The sequence below is a fragment of the Prionailurus viverrinus genome, chromosome B4, assembly GCF_022837055.1.
Source record: "Prionailurus viverrinus isolate Anna chromosome B4, UM_Priviv_1.0, whole genome shotgun sequence".
Lineage (NCBI taxonomy): Eukaryota > Metazoa > Chordata > Mammalia > Carnivora > Felidae > Prionailurus > Prionailurus viverrinus.
Window position 1 is genome coordinate 37,745,348 of NC_062567.1, and position 26,780 is coordinate 37,772,127.

Here is a 26,780-nt window from a genome sequence, read left to right on the forward strand (position 1 = left end):
GTTTATGCCTTTTTCCATAGGATGATAAATCATGTACTCATTTTAACCTTCCTAAAACACTAGGCTAAGGAACCTGAGGTGTTTTCTTCCCCAACCTGTGAGCAAAGAGTCAGGGAGGGCCATGTTTTCAGTGTGCCTTAGAAATGTTTTGTAGCTTCCTCTAATCACCTGTCACTTCTCATCCTTCTGATCACCCTGCTGACTTGGAAGTCCTTCTACTACCTGACCCTTACTTCTCCTCTGTTGAAACTTAAGTTCTTTCCTAGGGTACAATGGAAACACACTGCCATTGTTCCCACTGTGGCATAAGTAAGTGAGCAGCTTTTCTTGGGTCCCTCTTTTTCTCCTCTGTCTATATGCTGAATGCTCTCCAGGCAGATAGAGAATAAATGGACCAGAGCATGGAGACACGCTAAAGCTCAGATGGAGGCCACGGGGCACAGGCCATACACAGATTTTCGTCAGAATCCATCATCATGCAAAAGCCAAAACCTTGATTTCAAAAGGAAAAAAAAAAAAATAGTAGAACAGCTACAGTCATGAATTTTGGCTTTCTATTGAATGGGCTGGGAATTTTATTCTTAAACAAACTGGCTAGTTCTAGCATCCCCTGTGATATAAATGCACAACACTCCTTAGAGGGTAAAAGAAACACAGTAGCCCCGCAACGGGTCCTCATTCAGACACTAGTGATCTGTATGAATTTTTTCAATCCACTGCCTCTTAGAGCCTCAGTTTCCCCAACTGTCAAGCAAGGGGGTCACATGATTAGCTGAAAGACCCCACCAGCTCAGACATTTCCTGTTTTTGTGATTCCAAATGGCCAAGGTGGAGAATCCTAAAGAGAAGAGACTTCTCTCAGCCTCTAAGTGAGGGGATCTGTTTGCTATTCCTTTTGCCACTAAGATTGGGAAGCTCCTGGATCCGCCCCTTGGTTGCTAGGCAGCCCCAAGCAAAGGATGATGGGAGGTAGCAGGAAGAGCAAGAGAAGGCCCTACCACACTGGGTACCCAGCCTTCCCCTTATTCTAGAACCCACCACCCGTAGTTGACCTGTGTACTTACAATGCGGCTACGGGTGGCATTATCAAAGAAGGTGTCCTTGTCCTGGATGTTGTACCTGGAGACACCAAGAAAACAGAAGGTCAACTCCTTTTATGACCCTTGTCCTGAGACTACTGTCACCTCAGGCCAGAGCAAACCTTGAGAAAGCAACACAGCAAGATGTGTGAGACACACATATTCACACATGCTCACACACACACACAGTGTTTATAATTTTTTTTGACCTAGTAATTGTGAGAACTGATCACAGAAATGAATCCTAGGAAATATAAATTCAATGGAAGAAAAAAGTTCCATAAATAAAAATGTTCGTTGCAAAGTTACTGACAATAAGGATAGTGGACATAAAATGAAATTCCAAAATCAACAGGGTGGATTATCATGCAGTCACTGAAAATTATAATTATGAGAACATCCTAAGTAGAAAATTTTAGACTGATAGGAAAATATTATACTATGATATGTTTTAAACATGAAAGTATGTAGAAAGGATTCCTGTGTATGGACAAAGAGAGTAAACAATATAACAACCACCAGAAAGAGTATAGTTTCCTGGTGCTGGGATGATAAGGCTTTGTTTTTCAAACTTTCATTTAATATTGTCACTACTGTCACATCAGTTAGCTACCAAACTCTTAATTATGGAAGGCCCGCGTCTGTTCTCCACTTCACACTGTGACCTTTTCGCTAAAAAGAACACCTGTGTAGATCTGACTGTGCTCAGGGTGCAGATGCCTGGAATGTGCTCCCAGCTCCCCCGGAGCCCCCATCACTTGGGTGCATGTGTTTCCTAGTAACCAATGAAGAGTAGAACATGATAGTAGGTAGACCATTGCTCTAACAATTCAGAGGATGGAGAGCTTATTTTGGGCGGGAAGGACAGAAGATTCTTCCAGATGGAGGTGTCTAGGAACTGGATTTGAAGGGTCACAGGCACTGAATGAATGGAGATGCATGGGAGATGGCAGTTCAGATGCCAGCACCAGCATGCAGACCCAAGGAAGGGGAAGCATGGAAGAGACACAGAGCACCAAAAAAAACCAAAAAACAAAAAACAAAAAACCCCAGCAGCCAGTAGGTCAATGTGCCAGTCCCAGTCCCAGTTCAGCCACTTAATGCTGTGTGAACTTGAACAGATCCCCGACCTTAGTTTCCTCTCTATGAGACACCATTATATCTGAATGGCCATCTCATGAGGCAGGGTGACATTGTGACTTATGCTAAATACATCTTTTAGTCTTCATCCAGGGCTCGTGACTCATAGCTCCCAAATTCCTTGGAATTTTCTGAACAATAAGGGCAATGGGAACATGTTTTGTCATAATACTTGGTCTCCTGTCCTCAGTTCCTGAAATCATTTTCAGAGCCATAAAGGTGAAATGGGTGTCTTGTTATTCCTAACAAGCCTCTTTCAGCCACAACTAGGCTTTTATCAATGAGGTGGTTTTTGGAAATCCCCTAAAGGTGGAAGGGAGGTGGGGGAGAGAGAGCTGATTGCCAGAGGAACCAACCTTGAATAGAGGGTGGAACTTTCAGTCCCACCCCTGATTTCTGGGGAGGTGAGAGGGGTTAGAGGTTAAATCAGTAGCCAATGGCCCGTGATTTAATCAACCATGGCTACATAAGGAAGCCTCTAGAAAAACCCCAAAGGAAAGAGCTTGCAGAGTACCCAGGCTGGGGAACTAGGATGCCTCCATGTGCCCGCATGGCGGGCCCCAAGCTTCACAAAGACACAAGCACCTTCATTCAGAACCTCACTTTATGTATCTCTTCATCTGGCCATTGATTCATATCCTTTGTAATAAATTAGTAATCTAGTGAGTAAATCAGTTTTCTGAGTTCTGTAAGCTCCTCTAGCAAGTTAATCAAACCTGAAGAGGAGGTCATGGGAACCTCTGATCTACAGCCAGCCAGTCAGAAGCACAGGGAACACCTTGGACTTGTGATTGGTATCTGAGGTGGAGGGCAGTCTTGTTGCACTGAGCCCTCAACCTGGGAAATGTAATGTTCTCCAAGGGTAGGTAGTGTCAGAACTGTGTGGAATTGCAGGATGTCAAAGAATTCCTTGGTGGATGGGAAGACCGGCACACACATTGGAATTGGTGACCAGAATTGGGACCAGAATCATGAGGGGAATAATGATTCAATGAGAAAATACATGCAAAACGAACAGTAAATACATGTGTATTGAATTATTATCTAATACGGCAAAAAATGGGTAGGAGATGTTATCCAATCAACACCAGAAACACAGCTTTGGGAATGCCATCTCCCCAAAAGGGACAGATTCTTCTATCTCCTCTACCTATCTTTGGTCCTTGCTTTCCCTCTCTTAATCCTGACACTCTTATTCTCCCATCAGCACCTACAACAGAACTCATGCTCCATCTCTCACTTCCCAACCATGACTCATTCTTCCAAAGGTTTCCCAAATGGCCATCCCTGTGAAGAGCTCTTATCCCGCCCCCCTCCCTAGGGGGGATCTGGGTGGGCATCTCTTCAGAGTCAGTGGGTACATGAGTATGCAGATGGGAATACAAAAATCCAGAAACTTTATTCTCCTTCTCTCTGGTTTATCACAATATGTTGAAACCCTATTAGACTAGGAACTGGGCAGAATGGTTTCCTCACAGAAGGCAAACAGGTATCTGACCATTTTCTCACTGAACCCCAAAGTTTATGGCTCTGTGCTCCATGATTTTCCATCCATCATGCAACATGACTAAAATGGTGGGTGCTCCATGAGCCACTGGACACATGTTGGGGAGCTCTTTGGGATAATCTCATTTAGGGAAGGGGATTCAGAAAGCAGATGCAGGGAACATTTCACCATGAGAGTATGCCTCCTCCCCTATCTCCCAGGCTGTGGGGCACTCACTGTGGGAGCTGAGACACTGAGTGGTATTTGATTTCCCTTCCCATCCCCTGCCACATCCCTACCCCAACAGCTCCCATACTTACAGATACATTTTCTCCCTGGAGAATGGGTAGGAGAGATTTTTCATCTTGTTGTTACTGTGCTCTGGAACTCTAGGTTTCAGGGGCGAGCTCAGCTTCTGCAGAAGCTCGTTGAACTTCTTCGTGATGCTGCCTTCTGATTTGATCTCATACATCTACAAAAGGCAAAGCCACAGGCCTAAAAAGGAGACCGCATCCAACCGAGAGAAGAATGACTACAACCACAGCTGCACGGGGCACCAAACCCCCAGCGAGGGACACTCTGGAAAGAGGAGGAGACTGGGAGAGACAAGTGGAGCCCTCCCTTCCCTGCTGCTTTCACAAAGGTGTGGGCTCTCGACCCTGTCTCGGTCATCTCTGCGGATGGAGTAACCAATGCAGAGAAACCAGCGAGGAGGCCAAATTTGCTATATGACTTTGTTACATCATCTTAAGAGAAACAGAAGACCTACTATGTGACAGTTGCCATATTAAGTGCTCCACACAAATTAGCTCCAATACACACAGAAACCCAGCTCAGTAAATACTACTCTCATACTATGAGGAGGAAATTAAGGCTCAGAAAGGTGCAATGAGCCAACAAAGGTCACACAGATAGTAACTGAGTGACAGCTTGGATTTAACTCATGTCAACCTAGTCAAAGTCTGTACTCTGCAACTACACCATGCCCCACATCACTTTCTTTGTGTGTTCCTCTTGGGAATTAGCTGATAGATGAGTCTGTTTTCAAAGTACTAAACCTCTAGAAAATACCTGCCTTGAGTAAGATACAGAGTTAGTATCAAGATAATTATTGATATATATATAGTACACATAGCTTTTTATAATGCATAGGGTGTTTTTGCATACATTACAGATCTTGTTCTTTTTAATTGATAGATGTAGTCCTTGAGACATGGAGGCTGCACTTACAGCAGAGCTGTGACAGATTAAAGGTGGCCACAAATTTCTCATACAAATTTTCCTTTCAAGAAGCACTATTCTGTTCCCACCCTCTTAAATCTGAGTGGGCTCTGTAGATGCTTAATCAGTACAGCAGAAGAGACACTCTGCTGGTTGCATCCTCTAGAAGACAGGCAGCTTCTGTTTGGTTTGCCTTTGTCTCAAAGTCCGGAGCCACCAGGAAGAAGCCCATGGGAAGGTAAGAGCATTCGCTCAGAAAGACAAAGGACTTAAGCTGGACCCGGCCTTTCAGCTGCCTGGCCATGCATCAGCCATATGAAGGAAGTCTTCTTGGACCTTCCTGTCCAGGTCAACCCCCAGCTAAATTCCACCAAGGGACACAACTCAATACCATATGAGTGGAAGAATCATCCAGCCCAGCTCTGCTCAAGTTCCTAACCATAAACTCATAAGAAAGGAAAAAGTGACTATGTTTTCAGCTACTACGTTTGAGCTCATTTGTCACGTTGTGCTAGAAAACCAGAACAAGGGCCAACATCCAGATCTTCTAACTTGAAAGCTGATTTTCTTCTCTATCATGACATCCATCCAGTGGCTTAAATCTAGATAGGCAGTAAAACAGGTATGAAATACAAGGTAGACAGAGTTAAATGCCGCAAAAGCCACACAAAGTATTTGAGGGTTCAAAGAAAGGAGACAGCACATCCAATTGAGGAATCAGAAACATGTTTCATTGGGGAATAGCATTTTTGTTGAGCTTTCACAGAAAGGTAACTTTCTCTTGCTATCATTTTGTTCTTTAATAAAATAATAAATTAGGGGGAGGGGAAGAACGTCCCCAATCTAACAACTGAAATAGAACCATGGTTTATTTATTTCTTCTAACAAGTTTTTTGATGCATTTTGATTTTATTTCAATTACAAAATTAACACAGTTCTAGTAAACAAGCAAACTCAAACCATAAAAGTACATTAACTGTATGTGAACAGTTCAATTTCATTTCCAGCCGAATCCCACCATCCTTTCCAGAGGAAATCTCTATTAACAACTTGGAGTATGTTTCATCCTAACTTTTTCCATACACATTCCTTTCTAAATCCAACTATGATCCTGTTTCATGTATGGTTCCACAATTTTCCTGTTTCATTTAGCAATATATCACAGATATATTACCTTTCCAGGTCAGTTCACATAGAACTACCTTAATGAATGTGTAATATTACACAGCAGACATGAATCCTAATTTGTTTAGTCATTCCCCTATTGATGGGCATTTGTTTCATTTTCTACACATGCTTTATCTTGTTTGATCGCACTTCTATTAACATTACCTTATGAATACTTTGAATGAATAAGGCTTGAACAGATGCAGGCAAAAACATTCTAGACAAACAAGAAAGTAGAAAAGTTCAAGCTGGATTGAAGAAGGGTTACATGGCCTGATTCTTTGGAGTACCCAGATAGTGTAAACCAGGTAATAACTGGAGTATCTGAATCCCCTGGCAAAGCCTGTGTTCTTGACTATTCTACTCTACTGCTTTGTTTGCTAAAATGTGAGTTATCATGGGGGGAAAAAATAGTGTGCCACTTATAATCATGCCTCCATTGTCATTAAGTTCTTAAGCATCCTGCCAAGTCTCTCCGCACACATTGGTCACTGCAATGCAAAGAGCTCATCCCTCAGGAATCTTTGAGCTTGGAGGGACGGGGACAGAGCAATGGCCCCCTCATGCAGTCCCAGAACACATCTCACAGGTCATTTGGGGCAGGTGCTGACCAGGCACGTGTCCTGCACTGAGATTGCAATGTGCTAATCATACCCATCACCATGTGTCTTTCAATGGCATGTGCATGGAAATTAAAGTTTCCAAACAGGAGGGAAGCTGATGGACTCTGTCTTCCAGATGCCTTGGAATGACAGACTCAGACCCACCAGGGTATTTCTTCTTTGTCCACTTCTCTCCATTACTACCTTCCCAGACTCTCCTAGTCTGGGAAGCCTTCAACCTCCCTATGAAAAAGCCTTCAAAGTTCTATTGCTCTAATGATAAAGAACAAAGTTCTTAACACAGCCCATGGGACCCCACAGGAGTCCCCATAGTCCCCTGCTCACTGCACCCAACTGCTGGCCCTCTTGCAGTTTTCCCAACATTCTGAGCCCTCGACACTCTGCATCTACTCCCTGCCCCCCCGCCAACTCTGTTCACACTTGATGCCTCCCTTAATCGTCACTTCCTAAAGAAAGTCCTTCCTGGCTTCCAGACAAGGTCAAGTCCTACCTTCACAGTATTTCATGGGCCCAAATTCCTCTCCTTCGTAGCACTTACTGCAGTTGTAATTTTACATTCACTTGAATGATTATTTGATTAATGTCCGGCTGCCTTACCAAACCATGATCTCCATGAAGGCAGGATACCGTCCAAACTGTTTCCTGTCTTTGAATGAATGAATGAATGAATGAATGAATGAATGATAAATTTGGGGGGAAACCAGCATTGATGATGGCAGTTGCTGCCACTGGAGGAGCCCAGGCTGGGGACGGAACAGCCACAAGGTAACAGGCCTGGTAGAAATAAATGGGATTGGAGAGTCAAGCTAAAATACTAAAGACTCTGGCTGGCTGAACAGCTTCCCTCCCTGTCCCCACCAACTGCAAAGGCACTTGGGAGCCCAGCCTCGGCAGAGGCCAGGAATGCCCGTATTCAACAGGTACAGATTAATAACCCAGCAACTGTGTCAGGGCTTTGTTCTGGCAGAAGGTTAGCTGAGAACCTCCACGTAGTTCTTCACGCTCACCCTGCAGTGGGTCTGGTAGAGCTCACTTAGAGAAACGGGCTAAAAGGAGTAGGCACCTATGGTATGTCTTCAGAGGGACCAGGCATGGGCCCAGGATACCTTTCGACTGTTTCCTGATGGGGGTACTCCAAATCACTGAAAGCAATATCATCCGCCTCCAGGAAAAATGTAAAACGTGGAGGAGAGTCTCACCAGAAACATCAAAGTAACATCCACTCCACAGCACTGACCAAGACCCCACATGGTCATGTCCAGGCTGAAAGATCTGATCGACTTACATTGGAAAGAGATTTCCCAGACTTCAGGGGCTCGTGGGGGATGAAGCCAGACATGTACTCACAATAAAACACAGGTGGGTGAACCCATGGCACAATGCCAGGGACACATAAGCTCACAGGACAAAGGACCCTGCTCCCTGCCTGAGCATTGTACCTATTCCTGAAACTTCTTCCCTTCCTTTTCATCTGGACTACTCCTACTTCTCCTTTACCACTAGGCTTAAGGATCAACTTGCCCAGAAAAACTTCCTTGGCTGCTCACTTCTCGTCATGCTTCTTCAGTATCCTGTGAACAAATGCCTGCGTCATGAAGTTTATCATGTTCTTCTCTAATTCTCGGCTCACTTGCCTGTCTCCCTAACTGACTATAGACTTCTGGAGAGCAGGGACCAAACCCTGTGTGCCTGGTCCACAGCAGGAACACAATAACATCTACTGAGTGAATGACCTGGGTCCTGGTCCTTGCTGACACCAAGGAGCTGTATGACTTTAGGCAAGCCACTCTCCCTCTCAGGTTCTTAACCTCTAAAGAGAGAACTAGGGAATACCCACTTCCCACTACAATGGAGTAAAATGGACCAGATTTACCCTATCAGAAACAACCAAGACACCCAGACGAAAACAAACAAAAAAACATGAAATAATGATTGCTGTGTTCTCCCAAAATTCATATTTTGAAATCCTTAGTGCCCAATATGATGATATTAGAAGGTGGGGCCTTTGGGAAGTGATTCGATCATGAGGGTGGAGCCCCTTCTGCCACGCGAGGACACAGTGAGAAGTACCAGCTAGGAACGAGGAAGAGGTCCTTCACCTGACCACAATGGCACCCTGGTCTAAGACTTCCAGCCTCCAGAAATCTGAGAAAGAATTCCACGCCCACTTTCTTGTTTATAAGCCACCCCGTCCATGGTATTCCATTATAGCAGCCCCAATGGATAGAGACTGTGGTTTTCAAGATACTGGCTATCAGGCAACAAAGTTCCTAGGAGACAGGAAACAAGCAAGATGGCTCCTGGGATGGCTCCAGCTCACTGCCTTGACAGAGGTTCTCAGCCAAGGGACAGGAAGGGAAGACAAGTGGGGCCCATTGAACCCCTGAGCTGAGGAGACAGAGCTGGAAGTCTGGGGAGGCCAAGGCAAATGGAGTTCACAGGACAGGGTAGCCCAGAGGAGAGAGCTTCACAAGGAGCTCCAGAGAGCTGCAGAAGGTCCCCTGTGACCATTTGACTGCACAGGTGCGAGGGACCTAGCTGAGCCTGGAGAAAGAATCATCTAAAAGGACTGAAAATAGCACCTCTTCCCATCAGGCAGAATGGAAAATCTCATCATCCACAGAGCACTGGGAAGAGTACTCAGGTTGACTCGGTAGTGGGGGATCATTAGCCCTAGACCATGCACTGCTCCAGATCCACTTCAAAAATCATAAAAGAAAGAACTGGACTAAATGCCTTGGAAAGTCCTGTCCAACAGTGTACAGCTTTAAACATTTAATGAAAAAGAAACACTCGTGATGTTTCTATGTTTCAACATCGTGGGCACCTCCTAGATGCAGGCACTGAGCTTGGTGGTTGATTTGCCAAGTGCTGAAGAAGCACAAAGCTGGTGATGACCCTTCCAAAACAGAATGCTTTGCAATGTGCCCAGCACTTCTGTAGGCACCACTTCATTGGGCCCCATGAACACTCTGCAAGTGTGCTTGCCAAGTAGCATTAGCATCGCTACCTAACAGACAGGAAAACAGACTCAGACGCAAGGAATTGCCAGAGTCGCTGGTGAAACCAGGCCTGAAACCCAGGTTTCCTGACTCCCCCCCCTCCCCATCCAGGCTCTTTCCTTCAACCTTTGATCCGTGGAAGGGCCCCATGATCCCCCAAGAAGGAAGCAGGCTGGAGTTCCCTTTCGGTCCCACCAAACCCAATAAGCCAGGCTCTTTCTTCTCTTGTGTCCAGCAGGATCCAGGAAAGGCACCCCGACCCTCTTTATTGTCATTAATATGCTCAGCGGCGGCCTCGTTATTACTGTTATTCTTGGACATCAGAGAATTATGAACATCCTCAGAAATGGCAAGACACATGTTAGCCAGCTGTTCCCCATTATGCCCTCCTTGGGTACATGATACGCCTTTCATGTGCTTAAAATCATAAATAATTTTTAAAGTATGTTGCTCTTATTTTTTATTCCAGGGCTCAAATGTGGTTCTCATAAAAGCTCACTTTGGCCTCATTGTCATAGTCTAAGAGGTTTACCGAGATCCCTTCTTTCCTTACTTCTTTCTCCCCCCTTTGTCTCCCTCTGCCTCTCCCCTCCAGAGGGGCACAGCACTGTGGTCTCAGGACTGATTTGTTTCCTTCCTGCATTGGAATCATGTTCCCTCCAGGGATGCAAGGAACCAAGGCTATGGTGATGTCTATCATGAACAGATACATAATACTGTCCCCATTCTACAGATAAAGAAACCAAGGCACAGAAAGTTTTACTAACATGCCCAGTACCATACAAACATGAAGAGGTCCAATGACCCCAGAGATCAAGGAGAAGGTGCAACAATAAGAGCTATAAATGATATAATCTTGATCATCTGTGAGTCACTCACCTGTAGTGACCTAAGAAGGCCTCTCCTTACAACTCGTAGGAAAAGTCAGTGGGAAGAGCACAAACCAGGCATCAAGATGGACAGTGAGCCCCGCTGTGAGCATGTGTGTCTGCTTATATCCCATGACCCCAAAAGTCTGCCTCTTTTCATCTATTTATGCTTTCCTCTGCTCCTCCTAGTCACTAGATAATTGAAGGTCAACTATTACAATTGATGACATCTCACTTGCCTTAAGGCTAGGGCTTGAAGATCAGCATCACACCCACTTCCTGACCTTTAATGTCAAAAGGCTCGGGCACACTGAGAAGTCAGTGTGGAGCATGGCACCACAAGCCACTAGCCGACAAGGGCAGAAGGCTCTGGACTAAAGAAGTTATGAGAAAGGGAAGCTATAGATGCAGCAGAATTTGCCCCCATGTTCTTATCCCGCGTGCTGGTGCCTGAGAGGGCAGAGGGAGGGATACACACGCACACGTACACACGCATGCGTGCACACTCTGTATCAGATTCAAGGACTCCCACGCATAAGCATTTACCTGTGTGTGTGAGTGTTAAGCTATTCACCAAAATGCCAACAGCACCAGAATCCCCAAGACCAGCCGCATCCTAGATCCCACAGGGAGACTCTGTGTGACACCAACAACAGAAGCTAACCAGTCTCTTCATCCCTACCTATGCTTACGGGTAAATTTCCTGTCTGAAGCAATACTGAGCCTGGAAAGTGATACTACAAAATGCACATTCTCCTTTGTCTAGCTCTATATTCATTTATGGTTTTTAATTCCATTTTGGTATGTACTCTACACATGAATGAATGTTTGCTGACTTTAAAAATACGGGATAAAATCCAAACTACTTACATGGCTGACAAATCCCCTATAAGCTGCACCTCCTGCCTCCCACTATATGCATAATGGCCTCCTCTCAGTTCCCCACAGAGGCTGGGGGTTCCTTACCTTGGGGCTGATGACCTGTCCTTCCCTCTCCTGAGAAGGTTCTCACCTGTCCTCCCCACCTGCCAAACCCCAACCTGGCCCTCAAGTCTAAGCTCAAATGGCGCCTTCCCTCACCCTCCCTCCACCACCCCCCCCCCCCCCGCCGCCTAAATTAGTTTCCTCTGGTTGGCTCTGTCCACCCCGCTCTTTTTCTTCTGTGGGTGCCTCCCAGCTCATACAGCTCTCTAACTTCTGAGTCTTCACCATGCCAAAGCCAATGGAGCCAAGACCAGTGTGGTCACCACTGAATCACCTGCCCTCAGCAGAGTATAGTGATACTCAATAGGTATCCATTGGATGGATGCATGGATGGATGGATGGATGGATGGATGGATGGACAGATGGACAGACGGACAGATGGGTGGATGCATGGGTGAGTGGGTGTGTGGATGGGTGGGTAGATGAAAAATGGGCCTTCCAAAAGGCTAGGACCCCCTATATACAACCTAGCCCCATTCTAGCTACAGTTAGACTTTTCCCAAATGTTTTTTGGCAACTGAAGGGGCAACTGAAAACCCAGAGCAGGAATGGATAATATGGTACATGTGCTGCCAGCCCCACCCATGTAGACAGCCCTATGGAATGACAGGAATCCTTCTTAATGCCCTCAAATGGGCCTCAGAGCCCACTCAGCATCAGTCTGTATCCAGTTGCCACCACAGATTAGGTCTGGTATGTGTGACCCATTCTTTCATCATTAACACATACTGGTTTCATGCCTGCTCTATTCCATGCCCCTTCTAGGTGCTACCTGTATCATAAAGCCAAATCCTTGCCCTCATGGAGCTTCCAGTGCAGTGTGGACACAGATAATCAAACAAGAACACAAATACATGACTCAGGAGCCGGTGGTACTGTTAGAGGAAAAACAAGAGAAGGGCATAGAGAGTTGCTGGGAGCATGCCTCACAGAGGGTGGACAGGGAGGACTGTCCGAGGAGGGGACATATGAACAGAAATCCCAGTGAAGTGAGGGAGTGAATTCTGTGGGTAGATAGAGGTCTTCCAGGCAGAGGGAAGAGCAATCAGAGAGTCCCTGAGATAGAAAAAGGCTTGGCATTCTGGAGGAAGAACAAGGAGGCCAGTGAGGCTGGAGCAGAGCCAGCAAGTAGGAAGATGTAGGAAATAAATTTCTGTATCAGAGGCAGCAGATGTGGCATCCAGTCAGAGTCCCTGACATAGACATTATTATTCCTGGCCCCTCTCTGATCAATGCCCCTTTAATGCCTACTGCAGGAACCACAAAACACCCTCAGGTTGGACCCTGCCCCAGCCATGGCACACATCAGTGGCCCCACTCTGCCTTTATACTCAAGTGTACATCCTTGGGCTTTTGTTGGTGCAGTGCTGGTAAATGTTTACCAACTAATGGAGAGGCTGTTGATTTATAACATTTGTGGATTTCTATGGTATAAACAGTGCCCACCATGGCCATTTTCAAGCTACCAATAGTTTAACTACTACCTTGCAAAATTCCTGAAAAAGTAACAATCAGATCTCGACAGGTGTTATGAGCCAACATGTCACTGATCCCAGTTCTTACTGGGTAAGAAGAGCTCTGCCCATGAGCCCCAGGTGCCAGAAGCTGACTGCCTCTGCCTGCTTCTCCACCTCTCCCCTTCTGCTCACTCTTTCCCATACACCCTCAGGAGTAGCCATGGCCAAGCTGGAAGAGCACCCACATATCCCAGTTACTCAGGACAGTCCTGGCATAATCACTGGGAGCTCTTCCACCCTCAAAGAGCCCTACTTTGGGTAATAAATTCAATGGTCAACCTATCCACTGCCCTCCAGCACCAGGTCCCAGCCAACCCCAGTATGGCACATGTTACCCCAGTTCAGAGAGACATGACTCTAGGCTTTAACAAAAGAAAGCCACCACTTCTATTTCCTTTTTTTTTTTTAACATTTATTTATTTTTGAGACAGAGAGAGAGCATGAACAGGGGAGAGTCAGAGAGAGGGAGACACAGAATCTAAAACAGGCTCCAGGCTCTGAGCTGTCAGCACAGAGCCTGATGCGGGGCTCGAACTCACGGACCACGAGATCATGACCTGAGCCAAAGTCGGACGCTTAACCGACTGATCCACCCAGGAGCCCCTATTTCCATTTTTTTAACCATGAGTCTTAAAATAACTTACTACAACAATTCAAAAACACTTCCCATAACATTTTCATATATTCTTCACCGTTTTTGAGCCCTGAGTCAGACTTATCCACTAACAGACCAACACTAGGCCTGCCAGGTCCATATGGTCTCACCAGGCCCATATGCATGTCTAGAACATGGCCATATGCCATCTCAGGTTCCTCACTCAAACCACACCACTTAGGTGGCATCAATTATTTTATTTCTATTTTTGAAAATGAGAAGCATTACCTAAAACAAAAAGGAATAAAAAGCCAAAGGAATAAAAAGCTGCACTCTTTCCAGCCTATTTAAATACCAATCAAAGAGCATGGACCAAAAAGCCCATAAAGATATCAAATATAAACCCTACCCTTTCAGCTGTACCTCCATTAAAAACAAATGTCTGGGACCAGAAAATGGCAACATGGGGCAAGGCCTCACCTACAGCCAACCCTATGTAAACACCAACAGTTCTGGTTCATTTAAAAATTACTGCTGATAATAATAAAAATAAATCTGCCCTGAAAGGCATCTTGAAGGCTGAGTAGACAGTGACCCTTCTCCCTGTGACCAGGAATCTATAAGTTCTCCATCCTCAACAAAGCTCATTGGGTTTTTCCTGCTTTTTACTTTCTGGTCACCAGAGAGGATTCACTAAACTATCAAAATAGCCCCAAAGAGTAATTAGCTCACCACCTGATGAAGGACGGAGTTGGTCTGAATGAGGAGGGAAAAGAATGTTCTGGAAGATCACATGAACTATACACAGCTGTGAGCTAAAAGTCCTGCTATTACACTGTAGATCACAGCTGCAAGAAGACCCTGGGGCTGGGGGAGCAAGGATAATCTGGCATCAATCAGCCAATCAATCTGATATTTACTGAGCATCTATTATTTATATAACACGAAACTACAGTTTGCAGGGAATACACAGGAAACACAAACTATAGTTCTCAGAGGGGGAGTGGGGATGTGGCACCTTAGGAGACACAAGAGTAAGAAGGAAAAACTAACAAATGAGAAAAATCCTGACTATAGGTTGACTAAGAATCCACTTAAGGAATAAAGGAGGGTCTAGGAGGGAAGTGAGATTTGGGCTGGGATGCAAAGAATGTGTTTCTTTATTGTTTATTGTGTATTTAGAGAAGATGGGGAGATCATTCTAGGACCAGAGGCAAATATTTAAAGCATGTGAAAAGTTTCCAGGCCCTGGAAGAGAGAGTAAAGTACTCTCCTCTTGACAAGAGTCTAAATCAGGGAGCTCAATGTAGGCTCCACAGAGAGGCATGGGCAAGAGAACTCAGAGAAAACCCAGTGACATTACCAGGCTCGAGGATAAAGGGCAGCCCCAGATATAGAGTAGGGATCCACATGCTAAGTGTACTACCTCATTCAGCATACAGCTTGAAGAAGTGACAGATGTGGGACAATTTTACTCTGAGATATTTGGACACAATCAGAGTGTGAATGACCCCACAGGAGTCCCTCAGCTAACATCAACAATGGGGAAAGAATGAACAAATTCATTAACTGTCACTTGGCTGATGTGTGGACCCCAACATTTTAAAGCTATGACAGAGAAGTTAGGGTCCAACCTCCATACTTTACAGATGAGAAAGCTATCATCCAGGACTGCTAAGTAACTCACTGTTCCAGTCCCAGGCAATGACAAGAGAAAAATTCTGATGTGTTACCTGTCCCATCCCAGAGGTATGTAATCTGAGATGGAGTTTCCCAGAGTATGTTCTGCAGATCACTGGTTCCCCAGGATTCCTAGGAACATACCTATGAATAACCTATGAGTGTTCAGAGGGAAAGAGTTAAAGTGGAACCTCGCTCTTAGACTAAGAGTCTTCTTAGAACTTTTAATTGGTCAGAAAAACTTAATAATTAGTGTTTCTAAAGTCTGTTAGACCATGAATTATTTTTATTTTTATTATTTTTTGATTTGAGAGACAGAGAACAAGTGAGAGGGGTAGGGAGAGAGAGAGAAAGTCTTAAGCAGGCTTCACACTCAGCACAGAGACTGACGCAAGACTCAATCCCATGACCCTGGGATCATGACCTGAGCCAAAATCAAGAGTCAGATACTCAACCAACTGAACCACCCAGGCACCCCAGACCATGATTTAAAAAAAAAAAAAAAAAAAAAAAAAAGACCACTGGTTCTAGAGTATAGGCTCTGAGAAATGATGTTCTAGACCATGCTAGCCCAAGCTTCAATTTGGACGTTTCAGTAAAGTGAAGTAGGAGCACAGCTTTGCAGTCAGAAAGAAATGAGTCTAACCCCTTCATGCCAGGTGACCTTAGGGAAGCTTATTAACCTCTGTGAACCTGTTTCCTCACTATAAAATGGAGCTAAAGCTAGTCTTACCACATATTGTTGTGAAGATAAAAACAAAAAGCATGTAATGCTCTTATCAAAGAACACAGCGCATAAGAAGCATTAGCTACATTTAAAACTCAATTTAATTATTTATCAACTTATATCTCTGGTTATAAGTTCTTTTATTTTCAGATATTTTGAGTGATATTATTGAGAGTGGTTTTACTACCTTTCTTCTCAAAGCCAACCATAAGAATTATGAAATATGGGCAACCTTTAAAACACGCTAACAGACTTTATCCTTATTTACCCCTTATCAAGGAAGAAAGAAGCTTTCACCTAATCAAACCAACAATTATCTTTGGGAACAGAAGTATAAGTGGGGAAATAATTGCTGAACTGAAAAGCAGCTCTTAGCCACACTGGGTCTCCTTCCACCATGCATGCTAAGATGAGCCCCTTCCAGTCTCTTCGGATTTCATTAAAGCAAAAGCAGAACGTGAAACAGACACAGACATGGTGAGGTCATGAAGGAGGATGCTTGCAAAAAGGCTCCTCCAGAGGAGTCCACAGCCCAGCATCAAGGAATGAACAAGGCTACTTCAAGCAACCTTAGAAAATGCCAAGTGGATTCCTGGGATACAGAGCAAACCCACAAGCCTACCTGAGACCCAGGTCTTGGATCATTGGCTTGTTACTTCCTGCCCAGAGGAAGAGTATACTCATTCCCCAGGGCTGTCATAACAAACTACCACAAAGTGGGTGGCCTGAAACAGCAGAAATGTATGCTCTCACAGATGTGAAAGCCACAAGTCTGGAATTGGGCTGCCAACAGGCCTCCACCCCCTCTGAAGGCTCTAAGGGGAAAACCTTCCTTAGGTTCTGAGGGCCCCAAGCATTCACCTTGGCTTGGAGCTGCATTCCTCCATTCACAGCCTTTGCCTTCACCTGGTCTTCTTCCCTGTGTGTCTGTGGATCTCAATTATCTTTCAGCCAATAATTGGATTTGGGCCCACCCAACATCCAAGATGATCTTATCTTGAGATCCTTACCTAATTCTATCTGCAAAGACCCTTTTTCCAAATAAGATCGCATTCATAAGTTCCACAGTTAGGGCTTGGATACCTGTTTTTGGACACACTATTCATACCATACAAAAAAGGATTATGGACCTTAAAAGCACAAGCACTTGTGATGGCTAATTGTATGTGTCAACTTGACTGGCCACGGGGTGCCCAGATATTTGGCCAGCATTATTCTGAGTGTGTTCGGAGGGTGGTTTTTGGATGAGATTAACAATTTGAATGGATACACTGAATAAAGCAGTTTGCCCCCCTAATGTGGTGGCCCTCCATCCGATCAGTTGAAGGCCTCAATAGAACAAAAAGGTTGACTAAGAGGGAACTTCTCCTGCCTGCTTGTTTCAGCTGGGACATTGATTGTTTTGTTTTTTTTTTTTTTTTCCTGCCCTCAGACTGGAACTGAAATGGGCTCTTCTTGGGTCTCCAACCTGATGGGCATTTGGACTAGAACTTATACCATTAGCTCTCTTGGGTACCATAAATCAGCTTACCATAATCACTTGGAACAATTCCTCATAATAAATATAACACACACACACACACACACACACACACACACACACACACACACACGTCTTATTGGTTCTATTTCTCTGGAGGAACCTGATTAATATAAGCCTCACCTCTAGATAACTAAGAAGCAAGAAGTGCTGTGGTCCTGACTGGACAGAGTACCTGAAGCTGGCTGGACACCATAAGCCAGAGGGAGAGTCTTCCCGTGGAGCTTTTGCAAAACCACAGTTACCAAATCAGAATCTCTAGAGAGGCAGTAGCAGGTATCCGAGAACAACTTCTAATAATTTATAAGGCTTAATGGAATTAATATCTTCCTCTAAGGGGCCATTGAGCTAACCAAAATGCCAAGTTTCTTTGCTTTTAAGATGAAATTCTAATAGTTCAGTGTGGTAACACCAATTTCTTAATGGCATTTATATATATTTTCAGTTAATGAAAATCAAATGATGAACTATTCTTTAATAAATGCAGTTTGGTAGATAAAAGAGATCTCAAACCAAGGATTCCATGGAGAGACTTAAAAGATGAATGATATTTCTGCTCTTTTCTCTTTGGATCATTGACTCACCAGAAATTTCTACACATTACTTTGTACTACAATCCACCTTGCACTGCAGTTTAACGTGGCAACCTCAGCTTTTATCCAAAAGCAGTTAAAAGATTGCTATGCAAAGAACATTCCAGCACTTTATATGAACTCATTACTAAAAATACGTCCCTTATATTGATTCTGTCCTTTACATTGCAATTATACTTTAACCACAGGAAAAAGTTTGTGTCCTCTGACAAAACAGATGCTCATCTCCATGGATTACATGAACCACAGTCCTTCCTTCCTTGGCTACCAGGAAGCTCAAAGGGAAATCTGTCACACTTGCATTAATCACTCTTATTTTTTCATTTCTACTGTCATCATTTCCCCTGCACTTCCTTACTGTCCCCCAATCACAGGGTTCTTTTCTATTTACCCTTTGTTAAAAAATGATCCCTTTGTATTTATGATTTTGCTTGTAACCTGTCAAAATCCTGTTTTGCAAAATAGGGTAAGATATGAATCAACCCCAGGTTCATGGGGGCAGAGCCAATAGTGAAACTCAAGTCTCCTTTTGCCACATCTGCTGTCTATCCCTGGAAATGGGCGCCTTCAAGACGCCCTCCTGCACTGCGGGGCTGAGCAGTCTTCCTGCTGACTCTCCCAGGGACTGCACCACAGGTCTCACACATGCAACCATTATGTTTAGGGACACCCCAAGGAGCCATGCTCTAGGAAACAGAAATCCCCCAGCACACAGTGCAAAGGCCATCTGTTCCCGCCTCTCCCCAGACTCTATGTCTGGGCTTCTGGCTGCCGTCGCAGGTTTAAGGAACTGGGTCCAGTTTCCCCCAACGCTGCAGATGCTGGCTGTGAAGGGAAACAGCAGGAAAGAGTCGGCCGATTCAGTGCCGACTGTGCCGCCCTATTCACATCACGTGTGAACAACAACGACAACAGTAAAAGTACCCGCTATCATGTGTTGTGTGTGCCTCTATGCTAGACATCCGATATCATCACCACTCCTTTCAACAGCCTGCCACGACATTTATTACTCCTGTCTTGGAGATGAGGCTTGCTCTAAGCCTGATTTCCTAAAAAGATATAACTTGCTGGAAGTTAACAGCATCTCCTTGCCTACGAAGGACTCATAAGCTAATGTCCTCATAGGCTTCTGGGAACAGCAAAAGTAGCCCCTGCAATATCAGTCTCTCTACTCAAAACAGCTACATAAATTTTGACAGACTGGACAAAAGTGATTTTCACCCACCCCAGGCATATCACTTCTTCCAAATTTGGTGGATTCTGGCTAGATTAATATGACCTCATGGACAAGAATGGACTCCATTACCTCCCCCTTGTCTGTTTCCAGCCTTGTCTCTGTTGCAGGAAGCACTTGGAGAGTCAGTGAACGTAAGGGGTAAAAGAGGGGGGGAATGTTCGTTCATATGGACAAAAGGCGAATGAGGGAGAAACATAAATGTTGAGCGCAATCTAGAAGGCCCATTTTGGTAATGAGCAGAGGTGAGAAGGCACCCATTTCAAATCTTCCCAGGCTACCCCGGGGCCAAAGGCCAGGCCTCCCCACCCCCTTCCTGTGCACGGAGGTTGAGTGTCCCTCACAAAATGCTGGCTCTTCTGTTGTTGTTCTTGGAAAACAAATGTTTCCTTCCAAGATCCCCCTCCTGGTTAATATCTGTGTTCAGGACTCTGAGTCCCTAGACGCGTTACTATGGATTTGTCCAGGTTTGGAGATCTTGATTTCGTGATTTCCTCCCCATCTTCCTGGTCTCTCCAGACCCTGCTGAGTTATGATACAAACCTCCACCGGCCCGGAGGATGCTCAACTGATCCCACGCCGTGCCTCAGCCTTCCTCCACGTTCCCCCCGCCACCAGGATGTGGCTCTCTGCAAACGTAGTTTATTCTCATCATAGTCACTTCCCAAACCCACTAAAACAGGAGGAAAACGCCAGTGGCCCCCATGCTAACCTTGCACAGATTTCCCTGCCTCATCCTCCCTGTCCATGCCTCTGGGTATAGCCCCCACCTCCACCCCTGTGATCAGGTTCTGTCAGACTGATTTTGAAAAACATGCATCCTACCCTGCCTACCAAGTTATACCTCCTCTCCTGCTTATGACATCCCCTGTGAGGTCAGCCACTGCATCCTGTGACTACAAAGAAGATCAGGGCCATGTGGCTGGACCCACAGAAGGATGACACACAGTTCACCTGTGTCAAGTATGGGACCCAGAAACTTTGGGGAGAAGTTCCTTCTGTTATATCTGCAGCCTTCCAGGAGCCACCACCTGGCTTTGCTCTCCCCAGACTCCTTGCCCCATCGTATTTGCATATAGATCTGTGCTGTGCTAATGAGTTGCCATTTGAGATAGTGTTTTACTCATGCTTTGATGTCTGCGTATGTGCATTCCTGATGAGCCCTTTGTAAACTCTCTGAGAGCATGGATTATTTCTGTGCCCTTCAGTGTCTCTCCAAAGACCCCCTACAGGTCCTCCATCAGTGTTGGCTGCAGTGAAGCTGGCTGGGTCGGGGAAGGGCTAGGAATCGAGAATGCACATAAAAATATTTGAGCACACAGACACAATGATAAACTCCTACACTTCCATAGCACCAGTTAGGAGTTAGAGTCTTACAACACCCTTTTAAGAAAAAATAGGGCATGTATTATTATAGCCTATATCATAGATGAAGAAACTGGGGCTCTGGAAGACGAAGTGACATCCCCAAGTCACACAGCAAATAAACATGGAACCAAGGCTAGAAGTCTGGTCTTCTAGACCCTACCACAGTGTCTACCACCCTCAGCTTCTAAAAGGAAAAGGAAGGGGGTGGGGACAGCCTGACTGTGCATCAACCAATGAATGGATACAGAAGATGTAGTATGTGTACACAGTGGAATCTTACTCAGCCATGAGAAAAAAAGAATTCCTGCCATTTGCAACATAGATGAACCTTGAGCACACCATGCTAAGTGCAATGAAAGCAGAGGAAAAAAAAAAAACTGTACTATGTAATATCACTTATATGTGGAATCTAAGAAGCCAAACCTATAAAAACAGAGAGTAAAATGGTGGTTACCAGGGAATGGGGTGGGGGGATAAAACAGCTGCTGTTTAAAGGGTACAAACCAGTAACAAGTAGTAAATAAGCCATAGAGATTTAAGGCACAGTAGAGCGAATATAGACAACAACGTTGTATTATAACCAGAGACTAGAACTTAATCATTCCAACCGCCAAAAAGAAAGAATAATTATGTAACAGTGATACAGGTGCTAATTACCTCTACAATGGCAATCATATTACAGTATATAAATGTGTCCAATTTACATGTTGTATGCCTTATATTTACACAAGGTTATGTCAAATATATTTGATTTCTTTTAAAATGCAAAAAAAAAAAAAAAAAAGACAAAGAAGGAGGGAAACTCAGAGATGGCTGCACTGTAATATGTCCTTGCCCTAATCATTCCAACTACAAACTCAAGTGCAGGTACTACCCAAACTATAGATGGTAGTTCCAACAGGCTACGCGTATGGGGACACATGACTCTGCAGGAAAATAGGTCATTTAAGCAGATCTATGCTCTCAAAGGTATGAGCCTATGCAAGGACAAGCAGAGACCAGGGGCAGGCATTACTTGGGGGCTGAGTCTGGGAATGAGGAGGAGAGGAAGGTGGTAGAGAAAGGAGAGGTATGGTAGGATGTCCCAAGAACAGAGAGGGAGGCAAGGAAAAGACACCAGGAGAGAGAGGTACAAGGGAGAGGGAAGAAGGATGGCAAGGAGAGCAAAGAAGACACAAAAAGGGGAAAGAAGAAGGATACACGCTTCTTCTGTGTCTCTGGCTTCCCTGCTATTAGGAGCATCCTGGGAAACAGAAGCCATAGCATGGGCTTTGGAGTTTTGCTCACCTTCTTTCCAAGGATCAGCCAGCAGAGAGAAAGTTAGAAGCCAGAAGAAAGAGAAGTGAAATGGTTAGCCAGGTTGTGACACCACCAGAGGGAAGCAGAAGCCTCCATCCAAGACTGATACTTGAGGCATGTTGCCAGCAAACCAGGAAATCCTCTAATCATCTATGGAGGAGGAGTAGAGGTCCACAATAAAGACGGCGCCTGCGTTCGAGGACAATGGGATTAGGAGCAAGAGGTCCAAAACTAGGAGACAATGCAGCAGTGCAAATGAAGGGACAAAGGCCCTGGTATGGTCCTTGTGAAAACAAGACACTCAGGCAGGTGACCCCAAAACATTTACTTCTTTTGGCAGAATATCTGTAGCTGATATTCACGTCTGTGTTTGTTCATTGTTTGTCATGTGTCCACCTGCCACGAAGGTATCGTCTGTCTTAATAAACCTATAAAAACAGAACCCACAGACTTTACCCTCTTGAGTAGGGGATTCATGAGGGTAGCAAACATGTTGGTATTTGGTGAGTGAATTTTGATGGGGACGGTCGATCTATTGGTAGGGAAGACGGTATAAGCCTAGACAATGACATTGATCAAAATGGTGCTGCTGACTCTGAGGATAGTGATGAGAGTGAAGACGGTGATAAGGCAGGTGGTAACAGTGGCAGTGCAGAAAGCAACAGACATGCAGTTCTGTTCCTGATGGGGGTGGAAATTCTGGTGATGGTGGTCAGAATGAGGAAAATGATCTCTGCAAAGTTAGGTCACCACTTATGAAATACTTTGTGTGTGTGTGTGTGTGTGTGTGTGTGTGTGTGTGAGAGAGAGAGAGAGAGAGAGAGAGAGAGAGAGAGAGAGAGAAAGGGAAAGAGAGAGAGAGAGAGAGAGAGAGAGAGAGAGAGAGAGACAGGGAGACAGAGACAAAGAAACCGAGAAAGAGAGAGATATCATCTATAAATCACTCATTAGACTAGAGTAGCATGTGCCCCAGAACCCTTCCTAGAGAAACATCACAAGTGGCCAAAGTCAACAGCCACTGTTTTCTCCTAAAATGCCTAACAACAACAACAACAAAAAAAGAATAGTAAATCTGTGGACACTTTTCCTTTCTCTTTGGAAATGTTCGCTGGATTTTATTATACACGGAGAAGCTCACCTAAGAATTCCCTGGGGGAATTTTGAAATTATACATAAACTATACTAACTGAAAGGAACCTCAAAACTCATCTGAACTGTGTGGTTCTCAACCCAAATATACATCAGAACCTCCTGAGGATTTTTTTCTTCACAATATTGGTGCCAGAACCTCATTCCATACCAACCACCTGAATCAAAATCCCAGAGTTGGGAGGCTGGCACGACATTCTAAAAACATTCCCCAGTTGGTTTTCTTTTAATCAACTCTCCTGATTAAGAACCTTCTATTTTACAGAGGAGACCAGCAAAAGCCACCACACAATACTTAGTGGTAGAGTCACAACCAGAATAGGGATCTTTGCAGCAAGTTCGGAGCTATTCTCCCTGCATGCTGCCTACCCAGTCCACATGGCTTGCTGTCTGCTCTCATTGCTACATCTGGTCTTAAAAAAAAAAAAAAAAAAAATGCCTGGAAGTGTCAGGACCTCAAGAAGAGGGAGAGAGGAAGTATAACAGAGAAACCAAGAATCTGGACCAGAGCAATGTCTGGCTTCTCATGAAGCACATCCCAGGGAGAGCTCCAAGGTGAAGGGACATCCCAAACCTGGCCCCTGTCTGCACCCCAACTTGCTTTCCCACTCCACCCACATCACTGCCCCATACTTAGGGTCCCTAGGGAGGCAAGAGCAATTTCAACTCCACAAACCCTCATCCCCCAAACCCTAGCCTTGTTCCCACACTATTGCCAGCCAGTCCACCCTCCGGAGGCCCCCAAACCCAGAAGAAACATGCTCATACTTTCTTGGTGGGGACTTTGATCTTCAAGAACTCTGCCTCTCTGGCCAGCACCTGCCACGGGGCGTGTATCCGGACAAAGATGGATCCCTGGCTTTTACTCTGCAAGGTACAAAGGAAGAAGAAATGGAAACACTTAGAAGGACATAGCTTAAATTCCTGTTTCCCTAGCTCTCCCAAACTAGAAGCCCCGACCTGGCATTTCTTCAGTTTCTGGTGTTTGTTCTCTTTAACAAAACACCAGGGTCCTGTCCCCTCCTGCCCCTATCTAGTCACCAGCTCTGTTCCAGAAGGGCCCTCATCAAAAACCACAGGGTAATGTTCCCAAAGTGTGGTCCCTGAAGGCTTGGTGGCTTCAGAAGAAAAGAAGAATTAAAACAAGTATGTTCCCAAGATTTGAAACATAAGCAATTACGATTTTTGCAAAAACCCTATTATAGTCTTCATAACAAGTAGGGAGTTCACCTTTGCTAGCATTCAGTGAACAGCCTGCAACTCACCCCATTCACATATTTGTGCTCTATCATGCTGGGTCATAGCCTCAAATGACAAAAGTGGCTCACCTAAGCCCCAAAGTAAGGATACAAATAATAATGTAAACAGGGGCGCCTGGGTGGCTCAGTTGGTTAAGTGTCTGACTTCGGCTTAGGTCATGATCTCACAGTTCATGGGTTCAAGTCCCGCATCAGGCTCTGTGCTGACAGCTCAGAGCCTGCAGCCTGCTTCGGATTCTGTGTCTCCCTTTCTCTCTGCCCCTTCCCAGCGCTTGCTCTCTCTCTCTCTCTTTCTCTCTCTCTCTCTCAAAAATAAATAAACATTAAAAAATTTTTAACAATAATTATAATGTAAACAGTACAATGTAAAATGACATCATCAACATAAACCATGAACAGGGCTCCAGTGTGAATGTGGAATATGAATCTATGACCCAGGACAAGGAATTCCATGAGTATATAGACTTCACCCAAAAAATATAAAGGAAAGGAAATGCAGTGATGAGCATCTGAAATTTAGGTCACATTGATTTAGTAATCCATTTGGCCCTGGCCACAGTGTGTGTGATAAAAACTGGTCAGGGGGGGTCCCTGGGTGGCTCAGTTGGTTAAGCGTCCGACTTCGGCTCAGGTCATGATCTCACAGTTTGTGGGTATGAGCCCCGCATCAGGCTCTATGCTGACAGTAAGAAGCCTGCTTGGGATTCTGTCTCTCTGTCTCTCTGTCTCTCTGTCTCTCTGTCTCTCTGTCTCTGTCTCTCTCTCTCTCTCTCTCTCTTGTTCTGTCTCTCCCCTGCTAGGTCTCTCTTTCTCTCTCTCTCTCTCAATAATAAATAATAAACATTAAAACATTTTTGGTCAGATTATGATGTCAAGCCATCAGTTTCTCCCCATCTTCAAATAAAACCTCAAAATGTTTTCAAAACAAACACAAAAAGAAAACAACTACCTCTGACCTTAATTCAATTAGTTTTGTCACTAAAGAATGAAAGGAAACCAAAACAAGTCAGAAAAATGGGCAAAAGCCCCATTATTCGTGAGAAGCTTCTAAAACCACCTGCAGAGTTCATTACAAACGCGGTGTTCGCAGAGAAAGCATAGCAAGCAGGCAGCACCATGCCTTCATTGGATGACTGTCGGAGATCCCCTAAAACCCGTGCACCGTGGTGGGAAGATGCTGGTGTGCTGGCCAGCCTGCTACTGATGTCAGGGGGCAGCGTGGGAATCAGGTCCTAGTGAGTGTGCTCCACAGACAGACGTGGTTGTAGCTTCTTGACCCCCTAGGCCCCCTGAGGCTTCTACTGAATTACGGTGTATTTTGTGAAGCAGGAAGCACGGAGACCAGTACTGAGAAGACACCAACTCTGCGTGCGACAAAGGTATTCCCGCTCACGTAAAAGGTGTCCCCTTTGAAAATCATTCCCCAGCTTCATTCATAAAGACCAGCTGGTGTTCATCAATCCACTCTCTGGTCTTGGTTTTGTGTTGAAGATAACAGTGGAAGCCATTCACATCCAGCCTCTTACCATCGGCTTTTCCAGTGTGCTAGGCAGAGAAACAGGTAGCAAACCAGAAGACTGCTCTCCCCATTGAAGTATATGGACTACTGACGGTGCTCACAGGACAATGGAGAAGATAAAGAGACACTTTATGGTGTTCAGAATGCAAGTGAAGACTATCTCTATGATTCTGAATGGTGGGCGCACAATACATTCAGTAATTCACATACCCAGAACCTACTCCCCACTTTGGGAATGAAAGCTTATGATTTAAAAAAGGAGAAGAAGGAAGAAGAAATGAAGATTTTGTATGAAGACTGAACCACGGTATGAAAGTCTTGGAGGGTCCAGAGTTTGCAAACACCTGAAAATAAGAGCCATGGCCGTGATGCATATTTACTGAGCGCATATCATGTGCCAGCACAGAGCCAAACAGTCATATGTTTTAGAACAAAGAAGATGTACGGCCACACCGTCAGGCAGGGACTATCACTGTCTCTCTTTTACAGTTGAGGAAATCAAGACAGGGAAAATTTAAATAATTTGTCCAAAGTTACACAGATAGTGTGACAAAAAGGTATTCGGATCAAAGCAGTCTATGCCCTACCTGATGACTTTCTTGGCCATGGAGGCAGACATAACACACTACTGGGCAAAGTGAACAGCCACCTCCAAGAGCTGTAGTAGAGCATAAAGACACACTTTTCAGACTAAAGTCAAATCAAAGGATGGATAAGGAGTATACAAGG

The 26,780-nt window shown here is 44.8% G+C and overlaps 1 protein-coding gene across 1 annotated transcript in view; it reads right to left on the reverse strand.

Moving 5' to 3' along the window:
- ANO2 (anoctamin 2) overlaps positions 1 to 24,116 on the reverse strand; it is a 257,957-nt gene extending 233,841 nt beyond the window's left edge. Inside the window, exons 1-3 of the mRNA XM_047866504.1 lie at positions 24,042 to 24,116; positions 4,026 to 4,177; positions 1,065 to 1,119 (exon numbers count right to left, since the gene is read on the reverse strand). Coding sequence (XP_047722460.1) covers positions 1,065 to 1,119; positions 4,026 to 4,177 — 207 coding nt within the window. The 5' untranslated portion in view covers positions 24,042 to 24,116. The remainder of the gene's footprint in view (positions 1 to 1,064; positions 1,120 to 4,025; positions 4,178 to 24,041) is intronic.
- Positions 24,117 to 26,780: the final 2,664 nt, after the last annotated feature.